An 18,354-nucleotide genomic window follows, 5' to 3' on the forward strand; every position below is an offset into this window, starting at 1 on the left:
GGATTAATCACAGTAGTGGCCAACTGGTATCCAGCGGGTGCTGGACGCGCTGGTGTTGTGTTCAAAGTTCGCATCACAACTGAACAAGTCGTTTATATAGTGTTACTAGCTCAATGTATAGATTGTGCAGATCTGCTGCCTGCATGTTTTGTACACCAAGATGAGGTGTATATGTGGCAAACATAGGCTATTTTGGTCCATCATTATCTAAGAGACCTAGACCCACGTGTTATTTTACGTGTGGTAGAGCGCCATTAAACCAGTTGTGATGTTCCAGAAGTGATCGAAATTGCAAGATTCTGGTATGCATGGTACTGTTGTGGTACGTTTGCAATTCTGAATGTATGTAATGTGAATGATCTAGGGTCCTCCTCAGGAAAGGTGACCCAAGAGAAGGTTTGTTTGGTAAGCTTCATTACCTTCTACGATGAATGTGAGATTCCTGCCCTCTTCTGTTAAGCTATGTGCTTCTAGGTGTAATGTTAATGTTTGTCTGGCATTCTCAGGAATGCCAATTGTGTTAGCCATATTGTGAAATGGGTAAAGGGATGGAACACAAAATGGGGAGGAAGTCGTTTTAGTAGTTCAAGCTCAAACAACCTACAGCCTAGTTAGGTGTTCCCGGTTCAGCTAAGGAGGATCTTCCCCAGGGCCACAGACGTCTCCGTATAATGGTACTTAGGGTACCTGTTGTGTGTGAGACAGAGATACTCAGAGTATCCGTAGATTAGTGCCTAAACACCATCGCTGGTGGCATCATGTCCCAGTTTGACTCCTGTTTAGGGATGACAGCACTTTTGTTTGTAAGAGACTAGGTTCATCCTACAACAAGTCGCAAATGTCAGCCCATCCCTCCCAGCTCACAAGCATTACTTCACCAAAAACCTAAACAGTAAAAGATGATTTGTAGCAGCCTTTACGCAAGGACTCAAGAGAGCGACATCTCGGGGGAGTCGTGATTAAACTGAAATTACTTTTTTTCGCACATGAGCAATATGTCTCAATCACACAAAGGCAATGAAAGAGATGCAGTAAAGTTTTCAACAGGTTTTATTAACAAGACTGCAATCTACTATAAATTGCATGGGCTGCAATGATTAGGATAATGAACAATACAAGAAACAGAATTGTAAAAACGAGAGTCATAAATACAAAGACCCCCACCATCTTGCAATAACATGTAATATGATGTGAAATAGACCCTACTACCATAGCATGATGAACCTAATCTCTAACCTAAAGAGAGCTAGGTGTGTTAAACCTAATCTTCCAGTACCATGTCCATGAGAAGAGCCCCCGACCCTCGTTACCTTGGAATGTGGTCTCTAGACCAGACTCCGTGGTGACATGAAGACTGGGTCTGCATCAAGGCGACGTGTAGCACAGATAGCGTTGATGGCATCCGGTAGGAATCCTTCTAATTATCTAGTCTGTGTGAGATGTATTTATACAGATCTTGTATGACCCCTGACGCAGGTATGGTCCCAAACAATAAATAAGAAGGCATGCTTAGGGCAGCAATTATATAAACAACTACCCGAAAATGTACATAATGTTACTGTTACACAAGTGGGAAAGTACATGATGTGAATACCTATGTATCCCATTTATCTGTGACGCTGATAGTGCCGCCTTTACAGAGTGGCACTGATAATATAAACATGGCAGCCATCTTGGAAGAAATAATTAAATAAATGTGCTAAAACAGAGCAAGCTAAGTAGGTTAAAAGTCACTAGGAGACAGGGGCACAGGCCTGCAAGCCAAAGGCTGAGCTAAACTCCGGATTCCCATTAAAACTAAATAGGATCCACTGCATAAGTAGATTAAAAGGTATACTGGATGGAGGTGGAGGTGGTAGGGCAGTGCTGATTATGTAGGACTTATCGGCCGCCTTTGATATGGTTCCCTGTGCTTGCCTCCTGAGGTGTGCAACAGTGGGCTTTTTCTGGTCAAGCCTTGAACTGGCTGTCCTGTTTTTCAGAGGGTTGCAGTCAGCATATTTGGATTCTGCCTTTTACATCCGAATCTCAGGATCGGTCAGCGGGGGTTCCGCATGGACCAGCTTTCAGCCCCACACTCTTTAATATATATCTGACACCTCTTGCCATGCTCGCAGAATCTCTAGGTGCTAAGGTAATTTCTTATTCCGACGATACACAGCTCCTGTTCTCCAGTGAAAAGGGCCGTGAGCTCCCTATGAGCCAGATCAGAAGGTGCTTAACAGCTGTATTCTACTGGATGAATTAACACCAACTTAAATGTAAAGCTGAGAAGACTGAAATTCCTGTGTTTGGTGATCTGCCTCCCAATTGCTTGTTATATTTCTGGCATAATAATGCTCCTTCTCCAGGCCTTCAGAGTGGCACGATTAAGAATCTGAGAGTGAAATCTGACGACCAACTATCCTTTAAGCCTCAAATTAGGGCAATGGCTGGCACCTGCTTTGGGGTTCTGCGTTCGCTAAGAAAGTTTTTGTATCTTTTGTCTTTCCCAGCAAAATCAGCCATCCAGTCTATTATGAGATCTAGGGTTGACTATGGCAATGCAGTTTATGTAGGTTAGCCGGAGTGGCTTCTGGAGAAAATTCAGATGGTTTAAAACGCAGTAGCTTGCCTTCTTCTCCATCTACCGATAAGTGCATATCTCTCCATACCTACGTACGCTGAACTGGCTGCTAGTTAGGAAAAGGATTCAGTTTTAAAAACTAGTTTTGACACGCAGCCCTCTATTCGTACGGGGCAGATTGCCAGAGACCCTAATTTAGTTTTCATCATTCTTCTCGCAACCCGAGATCAGCAAATAAGGCATTGGCAGAGATTCCAAGAGTACGGAAGGGCAGAATAGGAGGTAGATCTGATGGCTTCCTTTGGGAAACTGCTTGGAACAGGCTTGGAATTAGAATTACAAATCTTGACCTGTCAATCTGCTTTTAAGAAACATTGGAAAACACAGCTCTTCAATCAGTGATGTCTACTGTACGGCTTTGGATCTTGGCTTATGCGCTGGGACATTATTGAGTAGCTGCGCGCAGTGTAAGTATTTAACATAACCGAACATAAGGGGAGCGTAGAAAGCAGCTCAGAATCTATATCTGCAGTGGCCTACAATGCAAAATTGAAAGTATTTCCATCACAACATTTGAGTTTGAAACCACTCGTGGATAGGTGATGACCAAACTGCCTACGGCATACCACTTCAAACGCTCCATATACACATTTGCTACATGTGAACTACAGAGCGAACATGTTCACCCAGGGGCATGTTGGAGCTAGGAGGGAGGTAGGGGGCCACCACTGCTCCTACACAGACTGGTTTTATGCAAGATTCGGCATTCAAAGAATATTTAACACAACATGATTAAGTGACAGAACCAAATTCTGTAGAATACGTCAAAATGCAGATCATGGGTGTAAGAATATAGTAGCAGAATTACTTCCTGTCGATATGCAGTGCTCTGACAAATGTACTGACTGAGCTATCAGAGGTGCGGTATCATTCGCAATGTCCAGTCTTTACAGGGAATAAGGAACTACAGGGAATAGACTCATAGCACCTTGCTGAAGTGGTATGACATACTGTGTAGCTCCTTTTTGGAAGAACACCCACACTACTTCTACCAGCAGCCAAATATGGTCTTCTTTGATTACGTGCCAGGTGGATGGTATTTTGTGAGGATGGAGGTGAAATTCTAAACAGTTTCAACAGTGGGAAATAAAGAGCACTAACTGATCAGAGGTTACATCCATTACAGCCTTTCACTAGGGGTAACATATAACCTGATGCATTCCCAGACAGATGTTGAGTGGTTCGAGGAAATGTGTGGAAGATTACCGCTTAGAGGCAAGGTGTCCTTGTTCTGGTTGACTGACCTTATTGTAGCGGTTGCCATTGTATTGCTTGGTCAACTAATCTTTCTGAAGAGGATGCTGGGGCTGGTATTGTGGACACTGTAGGGTTGCCTGCAGGTTTTGTTGCAGCCTGTGACTGTTGGTGTAAACTCAGACTTCTGTTGCTGGTTTTGGAGCACTCCCATTACCTTTCAATGTCAATGTCCGTTTTAATTTTCTCTAGCATGGAGATGACTTGTGGCTGGAAGAGGTGATTGCCATCAAAAGGCAAGCCAATGAGGGGCTTGCTGAACCTCGGGTGAAAGCCAGGCACCCGAGCCAAGCACAGTGATGGGGAATCTAGTGTAAGTATCTATGAAGGCAGATTAGTGTCTCACGAAGCAGGAATATATTCTTTAACCAACCCTGGAGATGACTTGTGGCTAGAAAAGGTGATTGCCAAAAAAGGGCAAGCCAATGAGGGCTTGCCACACCTCGGGTGACAGCCAGGAGTGGTGATGAAGGTCTTACAGTAGGATGCATCAGTATTGAATATGTATCGGATGTTGGCATTAGAAATCGTTTTGCCCTTTTAGGCAATTTCCTTCTCTTGCATTTCGTAAGCAACGAGAAAATGCCTGATAAGCTCTTCTATTTGCTCCCATTGAATTCATCATACCCGGAGAGCAGGCCAAATGAGTTGGCTAGCTCTTACAGGTATACCTAATTTGCCCACAGAACTGATCTTCTTGCTCTACTTAAAAGGTGGGGGGATATCCTGCCATGAACACCCTTTTACATGCTTTGTGAATTACAAGGGAAAATAGTGTAAAGTCTATGCAGGCAGATGAGTGTCACACGGAGCAGGAATATACTCTTTATACAACCATGGTGCAACCATGGGGCAACCATTCATGTTTTGACTAGGTCTTTTAATTTGTCACTGGTGCATATGAAAAAGACTAAGGGCCAGATAACTACCTTGGTGGAGGGGATTACTCTGTCCCAAATGTGACGGATATTCCGTCCGCTGTGTTACAATTTCCATAGGATACAATAGACCTTGTAATACGGCGGCCGGGATATCCGTCACATTTAGGACAGAGTAATCCCCTCCGCAAAGGTCATAATCAGGCCCTCAGTGCTGACAGGACAGACTGCTCCGTTTTAGAGAGGATCTTAATAAGGAAGTCCTCTTCTACCATTATGATGTTTGACTTTGTAGTGGTCTGCATTACTGCCTACTAGAAAGCTCTCTCATCATGAGAAGAGAGTTTCACAGGCTATGGTTCCAAATAAGGGTCATCTGGACAATGTAATCACAGCAAGTGTCGTCTGTCACCCACTGGCATTGGAATCATAGAATGGACCTGCATATGGACTAAGCCAAGGAAGGCGATTTTGAGACTGACTGTGTGTGGGTTCCCATATTCTCTTTTATTGGTATTGGGTAAGCCTTAAGTTTTTATGAAATTGTCTCTTTGAAATTGAGCCAGAGTGCTTGGTGTGGGACTAGCCATGGGGAAGAGATCATTCCAGGATGTGGGACTCTCCTCGTTTGTACGTCAAGGCTTGTTGCTTTTGGCAGAGAGTCACAGAGTCAACCTGACTGTTGGCTTTAGAGTCGATCTTGAAGTCAGTCTCCAAGTTCTGAGAGAGACTTAATAGGCTTGTGTCTTACGTTTAACCTTTGGAATTTGAGGTGAGGTGTCTGCCTCCAAAGATGTTTTTGGGCACAGAGAGCTTCGAGAAAATTGGTGAGGCAAAGACTGCCAAGCCCTCTTTGGATGAGGTTCATGAGTCAGGGCATGGCACTGTTGGGGCAGTTTCTTGCCCTGCACTAGAGCATAGCTATGTTCAAAGTAGAACTTTGGATGTAAGATCCGTATATGAGGTGGAGGTGAAAACCTAGGTATGGTGCTCAGCCAGGGTTCAACCAAAGGAGACTAGAGATATGGCGGGAGCTGGCGACTTTGGAGCTGGGGAACCAGGTTCGAGTCCTGACACCGCTCAACATCCTGTGACTCTAGGCAAATCACCATCTCCCCATGCCTAATAAAAATGAATGTGTCCTTGTGAAACGTAACTGGTGCTCTTGTAAAGTGCTCCAATACCTCTGGGTTGAGTACACACTATATAAAAACTGCCAAAAGAAATGACATTTTCCTCAAACGCTTTGACTTCAGCCAAACCACAAGTGTTTTTACTTTGTTTTCAGGACCGGAATGGAAAACGTGAAAAGGGATAACAATGGTGTTTTCATATTTAATAATATATTCCTTGGCTAGAATATCATTTATGTCTGGACACTTATTCAAATCCAATTGAACAACTGAGTATGCAACTCATCACTCCATTTTCCACCACAGGTTTCAGTTATAATATAGTGATAGCGTTAAAAAAATAAATATATATGCATGCATGCATTCTTACATGACTCAATAAATTTCTTTACTTCCTCCAATCCTCTTTTGTGGGGTGGTTCCTGAATGATTTTATCAACATCTGCTCTTCCAACCAGATCTTCAGGCCTATCCCACATGGAGAGGCGAGTGGTGGGATTGTAAAAAAAGACACGCTCATCTCCTGTCCACACTACGCACCTGAAGGTTTGGTGACAAGAATTTCCAATATCAATGACCATCAGCAAATAAAATTAACATATGCATCATTATACTACTTTGCGTACACATAATTTTAGTTTTTAATTTGCATAGAATACTCATGACAGTAAACAAATGTTACAAAGGAACAAGCAAATTAGAAACAAATTGTCTACAGCATGCAGATACTGGACTCTAGAAGAGGGAACCCCGGTGTGTCGAAAAATCATCCAGAGCATAGGACAAAATGTTTGGGGTCCAGAACAAGAAGTGTTAATGTTTGTTTTCTCTACTAGAAAAGTATGGCCAACACTTGCAGCACAAATGCTTACAGTTCATTAGTAGGAGTCTGTGAAAAAGGACTGTCAACCGCCAAGATAAGATTTGAATACTTGTATACTAATTTTTCAAACTAGTATATAAAATTTATTAATGCAAATCCTTTCATTTTAAGGTGTGTGTTTTAACGACATGTTTTGAGCTCAGCTTGCATTACTGACAGTAGTGCTATTATAAAAACATGCACGTTCACAACATTTAACAACTTGAAACTACCTTTAAAGCTGCTGGAATGCTCTAATTGAATGAAAAACATGCAAAAGCGCTAAAAACAGACTGGGGATTGTTCCCTTTTTAAATAACATGTATATGAAACAAGTTACAACTTTGGGGTGTGTGAGGGGGTTTAATCGGTAAACTATTCTGCAGCTTTAGTCCAAGTTCTGCATCACAGGAAGCTTTACTGAAGGTATATATGTTAGAATAATTCGTGTGTGTGTGTGTGTGTGTGTGTGTGTGTGTGTGTGTGTGTGTGTGTGTGTGTGTGTGTGTGTGTGTGTGTGTGTGTGTGTGTGTGTGTGTGTGTGTGTGTGTGTGTGTGTGTGTGTGTGTGTGTGTGTGTGTGTGTGTGTGTGTGTGTGTGTGTGTGTGTGTGTGTGTGTGTGTGTGTGGACCTCGGATCGCTTCCTCTTAACATAATTCTATATACAATCATGCACAAGGTACTACTGTCAATATTTTCATATGGTGTCCCTTCAAAGGCCTGTCAAATGCAAGATTTTTCAAAATGTAAACTGAACATAATTCCAAAAGAGACTATTTTAATTGCTAACGAACAAGTCTACTTTTGTAGGGGAAAAATACAGCCTGATAAGGCCAACATTGAAAACAGATGTGAAAATAAATGTAAACAGACACCTGTTCCTTTAAGGCGCTACATGCTTCCCATACCGATGTTCTGTGGAGAATTGATAGCCTCCATTTGGAAAGCCGAAGATAACTCAAACGGAGAAACAGGTGGGTCATTTATTTACTTCAATAAAAATTACTACAACACAGAACTAAGACTACAAGTAACACTGCTTCTGTATCGTAGGATCTTCACTGTTAGAATACTATAACAATCTAGGAACCCATTTCGTACTGAAGCTCTTTGGCAGAAGACACATTTGTTAAATATGGCATTCAACAACATTAAAAAAGGAATGTGCCTAACTGCAGAGGTTTCCCAATGTGGTTTGACTGACTTTAGCATCAACCTGCATGTGTAAATCCAGACAAGGGTGCTTTGTGGTGGTGGATAGTTTACCATTAGCAGAATAGGCTTTTGGCCTTGTTGGGGCAGGTTTATTATTTGCTAACTGGTAGCGCACCGAAATGTATGACAATCGACCTGGTCATAAGTTATTTGGATGTAGTAAGAACATGTCAGATATGACCAAAATTAATGAACTAATTATCTAAGAAGAAATGAAGAAAGCTTTTTACTTCTAAGGAATTAAGTGAGAGTTCTACTGCAATTGATGGATTGTGAAAAAGGTAGGCAGTTTTATTATTTGATTACTGTGAAACTCTAACACCATCTTGGGAAGAAAAGACAGGTGCATTCTGATAACTATCCAATTTGTATGAAAGCCTCACAATGGTTCTAAAGCATGAAGAGGATGTATCTTTCTCACCATAGGGGCAGATGTTATCTTGATCCAAAATGCTGTTATTCAAGATACACACTGCAATGTAGCTTGTAACTAGGCTCATATGGAGTACCTATTAATGTAAATATAATTTAGATAAACTAAGTGCAGTTCTCAAAGAGAAGATGTTCTGATCTGAAGGAACACTTTCTTTAGGGGATCCAAAGTATTGTTGATTACAGTATTCTTGAAAAAGAAGACTTGACAACTTTATGTACAATGTACTTGCAGCAAGATTAACCTATGGAAGGGAACTACCATTTTGAATGAGAAAAAGGTAAGTAGTATGAGACAATTATGTCTTCTTGGAATTAGACTTGGTCATATATATACATTATTCTGGCACCACATATTGAACATATGAAGGGGTCTTGCCTCTATAATTCCCCAGACGTGATGGTGGCTAACTTCAAATGTAATTTCCAGGAGATAAAGCCTGCCTTCTAGCCAGGCGTGGCATGACCAGCATTTGTAGTAGTTATGGTTACAACAATTGCTTCCGCCCGTCTGTTACTATCATCTTCAAGTTTTGTAGTTTCAACAGCACAGTCTGAATGACTGGGATTGGATAAAAATGGTACAGTAATGTCCTGGACCAACTGATTAAAAGGAAATCGACTGTTAGACTCAAACTCTGGAAATGAAGTCTCAGCATTTTATGTTTTGATCTGTTGCAGAGAGGTCTAAAAATAGAGTTTAACACTCTTCAAAGACGTTTTGTTAAACTCTCGTCTATAACCCACTCTTTATTTTCCTTGTAAATCCGATGAACAAAGTCTTAAATTAGGTAATTTTCTTTCTGGTGGGCTCTCCTACTGTAGAAGCATCGCCTTTTGCCTATTACCCAGGCGTCAGACTGGATCTGGAATATTTTCAGCAGTATGCATGAGAGCAGGAAGGTGGCATCATGTGGCTCAGCGCTGACATCACTGTGCTCCAGAAGTGACTTGCAGAGCATGTACGAGCCACCCACATGCACCAATGTCACTTGCTTTCTAGGCTGTGAACGCCACAATACGCTAAGACAATTAGCAGATTAGCTGTGACCAATGTGTAAATAACTGGACTTGGGACCTTTTTAAATAGAGAAAAGGAGCCATGTTCACAGAACCGGAAGGTGGGAGCGTTGGTGTGGAATCTGCAATGAGATGCAGTTTCCATCAGAAACAGAATTACCCAAGGTAAGTAACTTGTTCTTCTCACTGATACTACTAACTGCAGGTTCCTCACCTTTTGAATAGATTCCAAAGCAGTGATGAGTCTGAACGGGTTATGATCAAAAAGTCCTTTAAGACTGAGCAGGCGAAGTGCCATTCTGGACAGACCAGGCTTTCCAGGCAGTAGTGCTTTGTGAACGTATGAAAAGAAGTCAACATCGCGACCTGGAAAATATCTGCAACAAGCACTCCCTGTGCTGACACAGTAGCAGTCGCCTTGGCTCTGTTGGAAGGAGCCCACACATTTTCTGCAAGCTGTTTCCTGGCCAGCGAGTAACAGACCCTGATACAGTGCACGATACAATGAGAGATGGTTCTCTTCTGCACAGTCTTGCCCTTTTCCCCTCCGGTGAATCTGATAAAGCGCTGATCGTCCACTCGATGGGGTTTGGTATAATCAATGTAAAAACTGAAAGCTCTCTCAGGATTCAAGTGATGGAGCCTTTTCTCAGAGGGATAAGACGGAGAGAAGAACGCCACAAGGGTGACACTTTCCCCTACATGTAAAATAATCATCATTTTCAGAAGAAGAGGCTCAGGCCCATAAGACCAACTTCAATGGGAAGAAGTCTGTGTATGGCGAATTAACAGAAAGGGCCTTGATCTCGCTCACACAGAGCGGACATTATGGCAACAAGGGAAAGAGTCTTGAGCATAAGAAGCTGAAATGGACAGTTGTGTAAAGGTACAAAGGGAGTACACAAGGAATGGGACCATCAAATTTAGGTCTCACTGAGGCACAACAAAGGGAGTAGGAAGAAATTTATGTTGCAACAACACATCACAACAGGTAATTTAAAGAAGGCTGATCTGGCAACCGGAAAAGGCAACACTTTGGATGGTTTGGCCTTAACTAGGTCGATCTGCTGATTACCGTACCAAGACGCAAATTTGTCCCAAAAACAGGCATGTACCTATTTAGTGGAGGGATGCCTAACTGCCAAGATGACACCCACAACCTCGGGAGGGAGGTCAAATGCAATGAACCGCTGACCCTTAAGGAATGGAGGAATAGTTTAGGCATGCCTGGGTGCAGGAGCTAGTCCTGCTGTTGCAACAGGTCTGCCCAAAGGGGCAGTTTATCAGAGGACAAATGCTCATGCCCAGGACCTCCAGGTACCAAACTCTCCTGGCCCAATATAGTGCCACAAGAATGACTCAGGCCTAGTCACTCCCCATCATCATCATCATCTTCAGAACTAGGAGCAGGAGTGGTAACAGCGGAAAGCCTTACAGGAATCCCAAGTTCCACTCTAGGCAAAAAGTTTTTCCGAGAGACGTCTGGAAAACTGTAACATACAGATGTGCAAACACTGCACGTCATCGTTGGTGGAGAAACGATAGAGCCAAGGTTCTACCCATTTACAGAAAATACATTGTGCTATCTCCGCATGTAACTGCCATTTGTTAGCCACTAGTGTAGGAAGTTGGCTCTGTATGCACTATTTCAAAGTAAGGAATAGTATGCACAGAGTCCAAGGGTTCCCCTTAGAGGTAAGATAGTGGCAAAAAGAGATAATACTAATGCTCTATTTTGTGGTAGTGTGGTCGAGCAGTAGGCTTATCCAAGGAGTAGTGTTAAGCATTTGTTGTACATACACATAGACAATAAATGAGGTACACACACACTCAGAGACAAATCCAGCCAATAGGTTTTTATATAGAAAAATATCTTTTCTTAGTTTATTTTAAGAACCACAGGTTCAAATTCTACATGTAATATCTCATTCGAAAGGTATTGCAGGTAAGTACTTTAGGAACTTCAAATCATCAAAATTGCATGTATACTTTTCAAGTTATTCACAAATAGCTGTTTTAAAAGAGGACACTTAATGCAATTTTCACAGTTCCTGGGGGAGGTAAGTTTTTGTTAGTTTTACCAGGTAAGTAAGACACTTACAGGGTTCAGTTCTTGGTCCAAGGTAGCCCACCGTTGGGGGTTCAGAGCAACCCCAAAGTCACCACACCAGCAGCTCAGGGCCGGTCAGGTGCAGAGTTCAAAGTGGTGCCCAAAACGCATAGGCTATAATGGAGAGAAGGGGGTGCCCCGGTTCCGGTCTGCTTGCAGGTAAGTACCCGCGTCTTCGGAGGGCAGACCAGGGGGGTTTTGTAGGGCACCGAGGGGGACACAAGCCCACACAGAAATTTCACCCTCAGCAGCGCGGGGGCGGCCGGGTGCAGTGTAGAAACAAGCGTCGGGTTCGCAATGTTAGTCTATGAGAGATCTCGGGATCTCTTCAGCGCTGCAGGCAGGCAAGGGGGGGATTCCTCGGGGAAACCTCCACTTGGGCAAGGGAGAGGGACTCCTGGGGGTCACTTCTCCAGTGAAAGTCCGGTCCTTCAGGTCCTGGGGGCTGCGGGTGCAGGGTCTCTCCCAGGCGTCGGGACTTTAGGTTCAAAGAGTCGCGGTCAGGGGAAGCCTCGGGATTCCCTCTGCAGGCGGCGCTGTGGGGGCTCAGGGGGGACAGGTTTTGGTACTCACAGTATCAGAGTAGTCCTGGGGTCCCTCCTGAGGTGTCGGATCGCCACCAGCCGAGTCGGGGTCGCCGGGTGCAGTGTTGCAAGTCTCACGCTTCTTGCGGGGAGCTTGCAGGGATCTTTAAAGCTGCTGGAAACAAAGTTGCAGCTTTTCTTGGAGCAGGTCCGCTGTCCTCGGGAGTTTCTTGTCTTTTCGAAGCAGGGGCAGTCCTCAGAGGATGTCGAGGTCGCTGGTCCCTTTGGAAGGCGTCGCTGGAGCAGGATCTTTGGAAGGCAGGAGACAGGCCGGTGAGTTTCTGGAGCCAAGGCAATTGTCGTCTTCTGGTCTTCCTCTGCAGGGGTTTTCAGCTAGGCAGTCCTTCTTCTTGTAGTTGCAGGAATCTGATTTTCTAGGGTTCAGGGTAGCCCTTAAATACTAAATTTAAGGGCGTGTTTAGGTCTGGGGGGTTAGTAGCCAATGGCTACTAGCCCTGAGGGTGGGTACACCCTCTTTGTGCCTCCTCCCAAGGGGAGGGGGTCACAATCCTAACCCTATTGGGGGAATCCTCCATCTGCAAGATGGAGGATTTCTAAAAGTTAGAGTCACTTCAGCTCAGGACACCTTAGGGGCTGTCCTGACTGGCCAGTGACTCCTCCTTGTTTTTCTCATTTTTTTCTCCGGCCTTGCCGCCAAAAGTGGGGCCTGGCCGGAGGGGGCGGGCAACTCCACTAGCTGGAGTGTCCTGCTGGGTTGGCACAAAGGAGGTGAGCCTTTGAGGCTCACCGCCAGGTGTGACAATTCCTGCCTGGGAGAGGTGTTAGCATCTCCACCCAGTGCAGGCTTTGTTACTGGCCTCAGAGTGACAAAGGCACTCTCCCCATGGGGCCAGCAACATGTCTCGGTTTGTGGCAGGCTGCTAAAACTAGTCAGCCTACACAGATAGTCGGTTAAGTTTCAGGGGGCACCTCTAAGGTGCCCTCTGTGGTGTATTTTACAATAAAATGTACACTGGCATCAGTGTGCATTTATTGTGCTGAGAAGTTTGATACCAAACTTCCCAGTTTTCAGTGTAGCCATTATGGTGCTGTGGAGTTCGTGTTTGACAGACTCCCAGACCATATACTCTTATGGCTACCCTGCACTTACAATGTCTAAGGTTTTGTTTAGACACTGTAGGGGTACCATGCTCATGCACTGGTACCCTCACCTATGGTATAGTGCACCCTGCCTTAGGGCTGTAAGGCCTGCTAGAGGGGTGGCTTACCTATACTGCATAGGCAGTGAGAGGCTGGCATGGCACCCTGAGGGGAGTGCCATGTCGACTTACTCGTTTTGTCCTCACTAGCACACACAAGCTGGCAAGCAGTGTGTCTGTGCTGAGTGAGAGGTCTCCAGGGTGGCATAAGACATGCTGCAGCCCTTAGAGACCTTCCTTGGCATCAGGGCCCTTGGTACTAGAAGTACCAGTTACAAGGGACTTATCTGGATGCCAGGGTCTGCCAATTGTGGATACAAAAGTACAGGTTAGGGAAAGAACACTGGTGCTGGGGCCTGGTTAGCAGGCCTCAGCACACTTTCAATTGTAAACATAGCATCAGCAAAGGCAAAAAGTCAGGGGGCAACCATGCCAAGGAGGCATTTCCTTACAACTAGGTACTGACCTTCTCCTCAGAAGAGACACAGAAGTAGGCCTTGAAACCATCCATGGCAGTGGAGGCACATCTACAGGGCACAATGCAACCTGGAGTGGGTTGGCTAGAGATAATAGGGTTTGGTGGACACAAAGTAAGGAGCCTTGGTTCATCAAGCATTAGCCTAAGTCTCCTTAATGGTGCTGGAGAAATGGAGGAGGAGGTACGAATGAGAAACTCTGTCTATCTCAACATCACAGTGACAATGACTCAAGCCTTTTAGAATGTAGACGCAAAGTGGAGAAATTGATTTGCATTGATGACTGTCGCCCAAATAGTGTGATTCAAAATAAACAGTGAAACTGACTGCTGGTCTGTATTTCTTCGATGTTGATGAAGTGAGTTGTTATCCTGGAATGTTCACTACCTGAAACTTTGATGATCTTGAATAGCAATGTGGCAACGTCTTGAACGACTCCAACTTACACAGTAAGCACGATGGGCCGCAGCCTATAAACAAGATGTTCTCGTCGACATCAAGAGTGATGGTCTTGATATGAGCTTGTCCTGGACACCCTTCTGTGTGAGCATTTTACAGTTGCTGGCCTTTTTTTCCCAGAGGCAGGAAAGAAAGAGGACTTCTCAACCACCTAATAACTTTTTGATGAATGTTTCTATTCAGATTCCTCATCTTGTGAATAGATACCACACCACTACCTCCCCAGTTGGTGGGTTTGTCAAGTGCTGCATACTAAAACGTCTGTCAGGACAGAGCAGACAAAATGCCCATTGTAGAAAGTTGGCTCTGTATGTGCTATTTCAAAGTAAGGAATAGCATGCACAGAGTCCAAGGGTTCCCCTTAGAGGTAAAATAGTGGTAAAAAGAGAATACTAATGCTCTATTTTGTGGTAGTGTGGTCGATCCAAGGAGTAGTGTTAAGCATTTGTTGTACATACACATAGACAATAAATGAGGTACACACGCTCAGAGACAAATCCAGCCAATAGGTTTTGTTATAGAAAAATATATTTTATTAGTTTATTTTGAGAACCACAGGTTCAAATTTTACATGTAATAGCTCATTTGAAAGGTATTGCAGGTAAGTACTCTAGGAACTTTGAATCATTACTTTAGCATGTATACTTTTTACATAAAACACAATAAGCTGTTTTAAAAGTGGACACTTAGTGGAATTTTCACAGTTCCTGGGTGTAAAGAAATGGCTCCCTGTTGCAGTTACCCCCCACTTTTTGCCTGATACTGATGCTGACTTGACTGAGAAGTGTGCTGGGACCCTGCTAACCAGGCCCCAGCACCAGTGTTCCTTCACCTAAAATGTACCATTGTATCCACAATTGGCACACCCTGGCATTCAGATAAGTCCCTTGTAACTGGTACTTCTAGTACCAAGGGCCCTGATGCCAAGAAAGGTCCCTAAGGGCTGCAGCATGTCTTATGCCACCCTAGAGACCCCTCACTCAGCACAGACACACTGCTTACAAGCCTGTGTGTGCTAGTGAGAACAAAATGAGTAAGTCGACATGGCACTCCCCTCAGGGTGCCATGCCAGCCTCTCACTGCCTATGCAGTATAGGTAAGACACCCCTCTAGCAGGCCTTACAGCCCTAAGGCAGGGTGCACTATACCATAGGTGAGGGTACCAGTGCATGAGCATGGTACCCCTACAGTGTCTAAACAAAACCTTAGACATTGTAAGTGCAGGGTAGCCATAAGAGTATATGGTCTGGGAGTCTGTCAAACACGAACTCCACAGCACCATAATGGCTACACTGAAAACTGGGAAGTTTGGTATCAAACTTCTCAGCACAATAAATGCACACTGATGCCAGTGTACATTTTATTGCAAAATACACCCCAGAGGGCACCTTAGAGGTGCCCCCTGAAACTTAACCGACTATCTGTGTAGGCTGACTAGTTCCAGCAGCCTGCCACACTAGAGACATGTTGCTGGCCCCATGGGGAGAGTGCCTTTGTCACTCTGAGGCCAGTAACAAAGCCTGCACTGGGTGGAGATGCTAACACCTCCCCCAGGCAGGAGCTGTGACACCTGGCGGTGAGCCTCAAAGGCTCACCCCTTTGTCACAGCCCAGCAGGGCACTCCAGCTTAGTGGAGTTGCCCGCCCCCTCCGGCCACGGCCCCCACTTTTGGCGGCAAGGCTGGAGGGAACAAAGAAAACAACAAGGAGGAGTCACTGGCCAGTCAGGACAGCCCCTAAGGTGTCCTGAGCTGAAGTGACTCTAACTTTTAGAAATCCTCCATCTTGCAGATGGAGGATTCCCCCAATAGGGTTAGGATTGTGTCCCCCTCCCCTTGGGAGGAGGCACAAAGAGGGTGTACCCACCCTCAGGGCTAGTAGCCATTGGCTACTAACCCCCCAGACCTAAACACGCCCTTAAATTTAGTATTTAAGGGCTACCCTGAACCCTAGAAAATTAGATTCCTGCAACAAGAAGAAGGACTGCCCAGCTGAAAACCCCTGCAGCGGAAGACCAGAAGACGACAACTGCCTTGGCTCCAGAAACTCACCGGCCTGTCTCCTGCCTTCCAAAGATCCTGCTCCAGCGACGCCTTCCGAAGGGACCAGCGACCTCGACATCCTCTGAGGACTGCCCCTGCTTCGAAAAGACAAGAAACTCCCGAGGACAGCGGACCTGCTCCAAGAAAAGCTGCAACTTTGTTTCCAGCAACTTTAAAGATCCCTGCAAGCTCCCCGCAAGAAGCGTGAGACTTGCAACACTGCACCCGGCGACCCCGACTCGACTGGTGGCGATCCAACACCTCAGGAGGGACCCCAGGACTACTCTGATACTGTGAGTACCAAAACCTGTCCCCCCTGAGCCCCCACAGCGCCGCCTGCAGAGGGAATCCCGAGGCTTCCCCTGACCGCGACTCTTTTGAACCTAAAAGTCCCGACACCTGGGAGAGACCCTGCACCCGCAGCCCCCAGGACCTGAAGGACCGGACTTTCACTGGAGAAGTGACCCCCAGGAGTCCCTCTCCCTTGCCCAAGTGGAGGTTTCCCCGAGGAATCCCCCCCTTGCCTGCCTGCAGCGCTGAAGAGATCCCGAGATCTCTCCTAGACTAACATTGCGAACCCGACGCTTGTTTCTACACTGCACCCGGCCGCCCCCGCGCCGCTGAGGGTGAAATTTCTGTGTGGACTTGTGTCCCCCCCGGTGCCCTACAAAACCCCCCTGGTCTGCCCTCCGAAGACGCGGGTACTTACCTGCAAGCAGACCGGAACCGGGGCACCCCCTTCTCTCCATTCTAGCCTATGTGTTTTGGGCACCACTTTGGACTCTGCACCTGACCGGCCCTGAGCTGCTGGTGTGGTGACTTTGGGGTTGCTCTGAACCCCCAACGGTGGGCTACCTTGGACCAAGAACTGAGCCCTGTAAGTGTCTTACTTACCTGGTTAATCTAACAAATACTTACCTCCCCTAGGAACTGTGAAAATTGCACTAAGTGTCCACTTTTAAAACAGCTATTTGTCAATAACTTGAAAAGTATACATGCAATTTTGATGATTTGAAGTTCCTAAAGTACTTACCTGCAATACCTTTCGAATGAGCTATTACATGTAGAATTTGAACCTGTGGTTCTTAAAATAAACTAAGAAAAGATATTTTTCTATATAAAAACCTATTGGCTGGATTTGTCTCTGAGTGTGTGTACCTCATTTATTGTCTATGTGTATGTACAACAAATGCTTAACACTACTCCTTGGATAAGCCTACTGCTCGACCACACTACCACAAAATAGAGCATTAGTATTATCTATTTTTACCACTATTTTACCTCTAAGGGGAACCCTTGGACTCTGTGCATGCTATTCCTTACTTTGAAATAGCACATACAGAGCCAACTTCCTACATTGGTGGATCAGCGGTGGGGTACAAGACTTTGCATTTGCTGGACTACTCAGCCAATACCTGATCACACGACAAATTCCAAAATTGTCATTAGAAATTGATTTTTGCAATTTGAAAAGTTTTCTAAATTCTTAAAAGACCTGCTAGGGCCTTGTGTTAGATCCTGTTTAGCATTTCTTTTAGAGTTTAAAAGTTTGTAAAAGTTTGAATTAGATTCTAGAACCAGTTGTAGATTCTTAAAAAGTATTCCAACTTTTAGAAGCAAAATGTCTAGCACAGATGTGACTGTGGTGGAACTCGACACCACACCTTACCTCCATCTTAAGATGAGGGAGCTAAGGTCACTCTGTAAAATAAAGAAAATAACAATGGGCCCCAAACCTACCAAAATACAGCTCCAGGAGCTTTTGGCAGAGTTTGAAAAGGCCAACCCCTCTGAGGGTAGCAACTCAGAGGAAGAGGATAGTGACTTGGAGGAAAATTCCCCCCTACCAGTCCTATCTAGGGAGAACAGGGTCCCTCAAACCCTGACTCCAAAAATAATAGTCAGAGATGCTGGTTCCCTCACAGGAGAGACCAACACCTCTGAAATCACTGAGGATAACTCCAGTGAAGATGACCCCCTGTTAGCCAGGATGGTCAAAAGATTGGCTTTGGAAAAGCAGCTCCTAGCCATAGAAAGGGAAAGAAAAGAGATGGGCCTAGGTCCCATCGATGGTGGCAGCAACTTAAATAGGGTCAGAGATTCT

At 45.0% G+C, this 18,354-nt stretch overlaps 1 protein-coding gene across 2 annotated transcripts in view; it reads right to left on the bottom strand.

Moving 5' to 3' along the window:
• Positions 1 to 18,354, bottom strand: part of TCERG1 (transcription elongation regulator 1) — a 737,036-nt gene that overhangs the window by 432,997 nt on the left and 285,685 nt on the right. For both annotated transcript variants that reach the window (XM_069244676.1, XM_069244675.1), the window contains exon 10: positions 6,262 to 6,431. In XM_069244676.1, the coding sequence (XP_069100777.1) occupies positions 6,262 to 6,431 (170 nt within the window). The remainder of the gene's footprint in view (positions 1 to 6,261; positions 6,432 to 18,354) is intronic.

Source organism: Pleurodeles waltl, chromosome 7 (assembly GCF_031143425.1).
Source record: "Pleurodeles waltl isolate 20211129_DDA chromosome 7, aPleWal1.hap1.20221129, whole genome shotgun sequence".
NCBI lineage: Eukaryota > Metazoa > Chordata > Amphibia > Caudata > Salamandridae > Pleurodeles > Pleurodeles waltl.